Source organism: Triticum aestivum, chromosome 5A (assembly GCF_018294505.1).
Source record: "Triticum aestivum cultivar Chinese Spring chromosome 5A, IWGSC CS RefSeq v2.1, whole genome shotgun sequence".
Lineage (NCBI taxonomy): Eukaryota > Viridiplantae > Streptophyta > Magnoliopsida > Poales > Poaceae > Triticum > Triticum aestivum.
The window spans coordinates 674,811,835-674,816,981 of record NC_057806.1 but is presented as its reverse complement, the minus strand read 5'-3'; the positions used below and the strand labels follow the sequence as shown (position 1 = coordinate 674,816,981).

At 50.9% G+C, this 5,147-nt stretch overlaps 1 protein-coding gene and 1 non-coding gene across 2 annotated transcripts; both read right to left on the bottom strand.

The window, feature by feature from the left end:
- Positions 1-457: 457 nt before the first annotated feature.
- Positions 458-1,800, bottom strand: LOC123105892 (uncharacterized). The gene has a single exon (XM_044528065.1). It carries the CDS (start codon positions 1,644-1,646, stop codon positions 696-698), a length of 951 nt encoding a protein of 316 aa, XP_044384000.1. The 5' UTR covers positions 1,647-1,800; the 3' UTR covers positions 458-695.
- Positions 1,801-2,617: 817 nt separating this feature from the next.
- On the bottom strand, positions 2,618-2,688 carry TRNAG-GCC (transfer RNA glycine (anticodon GCC)). The gene has a single exon. It is a non-coding gene; the product is annotated as a tRNA-Gly (tRNA).
- Between the last annotated feature and the right edge of the window lie 2,459 nt (positions 2,689-5,147).

The following is a 5,147-nucleotide window of genomic DNA, read 5'->3' as shown; positions in this document are numbered from 1 at the left end:
TGAGCACTGACTCCGATCGTGCGGCTGCCGAGAAGGCTGCTGCGGACAAGAGGATCACAGACGAGGCCGACGCCTCCGCTGCTGGTACGGCCAACTGGCCTACCGGAGGGTATAACACATTTACACCGCTCCTGTTTACTTTCATGTGTGCAGTACTAGTGGTTTGCATAGATGTTTCTACTATCTGCCTAGTACGTGCGTACATCATCAAAATTCAGTATGTCATTAGCACTGCTTATGTCATGTTTCATAATTTATTATTGGATTAAATTAATCAAACAATTGCTTAATTTCTCAACAATAATAAGTGTTGTCCGCTGTCCGCTTACATCAATCCTCTGTTTTGCAATAGGTCGGCTGCTGGCTAGTAGTATAACATGTAACAATGTCGATTTTGTGTTTATCTATTCGTGTTTGCCCTTCCTCACTCAACTGAAAAACAAATCCAGTTACATACTTACTGCCCCGAGCCGAAGACTCGACTTCATTTGATAAATCACGCGAGTAACGAAGTTCACAGCAGCAACAGTGTGAATCTAGCCGTAAAATGAGTTCTTAAATTCCTAGTGCCTTGCGTGTCTGCTAGAGGGAATAGATCTCACTCTTGTAAATTTTCCAAATGAACACGTCAAAATTTACGTCTATGGAGCACTAAACGATCCTGGAATCACCTAGCCTAGCTGCTGCTGCTAGTGCTAGCTATCATCGCCCTTGAGCTTCCTAACCTTGTCGAGGAAGGCTTGCCGGCCGGGGAACGGGCTCCCTCCCTCGCCGCCTTTCAGCGGCGCCGCCCTCTCGCCGCCGCGCCCCAGCCCCAGGATGTCCTTCTTCGCCGCCGCTCCAATGCGGGCCTTCCTCGCCGTCCCCAGTGCGCCGCCATCCTTCGCGCCGGCGCTCACGCCGAGCACATCCAGCTTCGCCGTCCTCACCTGCTCCTCCCTCCTCGTCCGCATCCGCTCACGCCTCTCGTCCCTCTTCCCCCTCGGCCCGTCCGGGTCAGCCGCCCCGGCGTCGAACAGGGCGCTCCCGCTGCGGGGGGTTCTGTTGCCGGTGCTCTGGCGCCGGCCGGCCTTCCTCGGGATGCGGCCGCCGTAGGAGGTGCCGAGGAGGCGGAAGTCGAGGCGGCCCCAGCCGTCCTCGTCGGAGAGGTCCCAGCCGAAGCGCTCGGCCATCTCCTGGAGCGGCCCGTCGCCGTCGTCGCCGGCATCGTCGTAGACGTAGTCGAACTTGGAGTCGCCGCGGAGGAAGCGGTGCGCGTGCTCCCACTCCACGCGGTCGACGTAGACGGGGTCGTCCAGCACCTCGCGCGCCAGGCGCGCCCAGACCAGCGTGTCCCCGTAGTCGAGCTCCACGACCACCCACCGCAGGTAGGACGGCGGCAGCGTGCCCAGCATCTGGCCCTTGTGCTTGCCGAAGTCGATCACGCGGTCCCTCGCCGGCCGCGAGGACGCGCCCGGCGCGCCCGCCCCCGCGGCGGCCCCGAGCGGACGGAGGAGGGGGAGCCCGGCGGGTCTGGGCAGCGTGGCGGTGGAGCGGCGACGGTGAAGGGGGGAGAGAGGCGCCGCTCGGGATGGGGATGGGGATGGGGGTCTCGGCGTCGGCGCCGGGGAGGAAAGGCAGGCCCTTGCGGCGGCGAGCGGGAGCATGGCGTGCTGGCGGCGGCGGCCGGAGAGCGGGGAAGTTTGTGTGTGTGGATGGAGAGGTGCCGCGTCACCGCGCCCTCGCGGGTAAGATTATCCACTCGCTGGCTCGACGCTCACAATATCATTATTCGTTCGCAATATACAGATGCAGTCACGCAGAGGCAGAGCAAACCATTCATCTCACTTACATAGTCAGAGCTCGTGCTCGTTGAGCATAATTGGTTTGGTGTCAAAAATAAGCATGCCAATGTTTGGTATTATGCCAAATATTCGCTACTACTTGATTGATTATCGAATTGTCTTGCCTATCTCACATAAAGTTATCAATATTTGACAAGTCTTGTATTGCCAGGTTCAAAAAAAAAAGTCTTGCTATTGCCAATATTTGATAATTCCAACATTTGGCTAGCCAAATATTGACAACAAACCAATCATGCTCATTGTTGGCTCAATGGCGGTCGAGTGACGACGCCGGAAGGGCAATACCAGATGGGCTGAACAAGGAAATCAATCTTGGATGCCTGAACCATCAAAACTGTGACGAGATGCAAAAGGTTAGAATACATCCAACATTGATTCTCAAACCGTCGACAGCTTGTGGTGCGGACGCATTTAGTCATCCGACGCGCGCCCGCTCAGCGGCCAGGACTCACTTTTTTTTTGAGATGGAACACATAGATTCCATACCATTACCCGGGTCCAGCATCATCGCTGGCCCGTCCGACAGATACATCGTCCGGGAGAGCCTCAAGCCAGGTCTCTCGCACAACCAGGACTCACTTTTTTTACGAAGACAAAGTGTGTGTGTGGTGGGGTGTGGGGGTTGAACAAGGAAATACCATCAAAATTGTGCCATCCAGAAAAAAAAAAAAGAGAACCATTTTCCCCTCTCTCTAAAGGTGGCCCATGCAAAACGTCAGAATGGACGGCCCAAAGCAGAATGGTCGTCTCGTATGAGGTGGAAAAAAGAAGACTGCACCAGCCGGGAATCGAACCCGGGTCTGTACCGTGGCAGGGTACTATTCTACCACTAGACCACTGGTGCCACGACGGAATTCCATTTTGTGGGTTTTATAATTCCAACTTCTGGTAGCAAGCGCACTCACCACATGTCAACAGCTGCAAACAGGAGTGCCCCCACAGCTCTTGCATCTTTGCTGCACTCCAAAGTTTACTCCATAATCTCACATTTCTCTCCCTGTCCATCAGGCCAGATGATGAATACTAATAAAATGCTCAAAATAACCACACTAGGGACAACCACAAATATATTTTTTTCTCGACAAGGGGCAATAAATTTCTCACTGTTTGTTACTCCCTTCTTTTCGGTTTACAGAGCTTATCTTAAATTTTAGATTTCCCGTTTTGTAAGTCACAATTTGATTGTTCTCATCACATGTTCAGATTTCAAGGTGCATTAATTCATTGCATGCAATGTAAGAGAAAATTCACCAATGCATGTATTTCATGCATGCATGCATTGGTAAACACAATTTTTTAAGGAGCCTGAGCATATTAATTGAGTGCTTTACAAACTACAAAAATTATTCCACCACTTATCATCCACCAAGCGACCGGAAAGATTGGGTCCACGACGCCATTCGAGGCGGCGGACCGTGACCTCGCCGGTGGCGACGGACGACGCTGGCGACGGCAGCGAAGCGAGAGAGAGACAGAGGGAAGAAAGGGACGTGTCCGAATGGACAAGGTCTAACTAGTCAAGCCCACACACTCGCTCTCACATTTGTCCCTCGCCTCTCTTGCAAGCGAGTGAGCTTACCATGTGTGTCGGCATCGACTGAGCTAGGGTTGACAACGACGACAGGGAAGACTATGAATACGACGACCATAATCACTCACAAGATCCCCCAAGTCGTTGCACCTAGAAAAGCAAACTGGAATACTTGCAAGGATTACTATTACACTACATACATACATCAACATTTTCCTGTTTCCGAAGCCCTCTTTCACATTTTTCTTTGGCCTCATCTTGGCTCTGTGTTTTCAACTTTATCAACAATGTCATCCACATTCATCTCTAGATCCACTTCATCTTCCCCTAACCTTTTCATTTTTTGGTAAATTTTATATTACCTTTTCTATCTTGCTATTTTGTTCTTCAAAGTTTCTTATATTTTTCATTGAGTTTCTACACCTCACGATTCATTTCAAACTCAATTCACTCCCTTGTAACAAAAATCACCTTCTCAAGTAGAGCACCTTGGATCACCAGCTTCACAAAAATGCAAGAATAAGAAATAAAATCAATGAGTGGAACACAAATTTGGATGAAAAATTCTAGCAAGCCAAGACTCAGCACATAGTGTATTATTTCTAGAGACTAGGTCCAGCCTTGAACAAGTTTGACTTAGGACAAAGTTAGAATTCAATTAATGTGCGAGTGATTTGTTGGGGAACATAGCATGCAATTTCAAAAAAATTCCTACGCTCACGCAAGATCTATCTAGGAGATGCATAGCAACGAGAGGGGAGAGTGTGTCCACGTACCCTGGTAGACCAAAAGCGGAAGCGTTTGACAACACGGTTGATGTAGTCGAACTTCTTCTCATTCCGACTGATCAAGCGCCGAACATACGGCACCTCCAAGTTCTGCACATGTTCAGCTCAATGATGTCCCTCGAACTCTTGATCCAGCAAAGTTTCGTCAGCACTACGGCGTGGTGACGGTGATGATGAAGTGATCCGCACAGGGCTTCGCCTAAGCACTACGACAAATATGACCGGAGGCGTAAACTTTGAAGGGGGTCGCCGCACACGGCTAACCAATGTTTGTGTGTTCTCTAGGAGCCCCCTCCCCACATATATATAGGTTGGAGGGGGGAAGAGGCAGCCAGGGGGGCGCCCAAATAAGTCAAATCCTACTTGGGCTCCCACCCCAATTCGCCGCCTCCCCTTCATTGTTTTGCCACTAGGAGAAGGAAGGAGGAGGTGCCCCCCCTTTCCTTTCTCCCTTGAGAAGGGGAAGGAAAGAGGGGCTAGCCCTCCTCCCTTGCCTTCCCTAGGGCTGGCCGGCCTGGTGGAGGGGCGCAACAGCCCCCTGTGAGCTGGTATGTCCCTCCCTAGACCCATTAAGCCCATATAGCTTGCCGGGGGTTGCCCGGAACCCCTTTCAGTGACCCAATACGTACCCAGTACCCTAGGAACACTTGTGGTGTCCAAATATTATCGTCCTATATATATGAATCTTTACCTGTTGACCATTTCGAGACTCCTCGTCATGTCCGCGATCTCATCCGGGACTCCAAACAACATTCGGTCACCAAATCACATAACTCATATAATACAAAATCGTCATCGAACGTTGAGCGTGCGGACCCTACGGGTTCGAGAACTATGTAGACATGACCGAGACACCTCTCCGGTCAATAACCAACAGCGGAATCAGGATGCTCATATTGGTTCCTACATATTCTATGAAGATCTTTATCAGTCAAACCGTAATGACAACATACGTTATTCCCTTTGTCATCGGTATGTTACTTG

Excerpts from the sequence above, each read along its gene's own strand:
- LOC123105892 (XM_044528065.1), bottom strand. The coding sequence starts at position 1,646 with ATGCTCCCGCTCGCCGCCGCAAGGGCCTGCCTTTCCTCCCCGGCGCCG.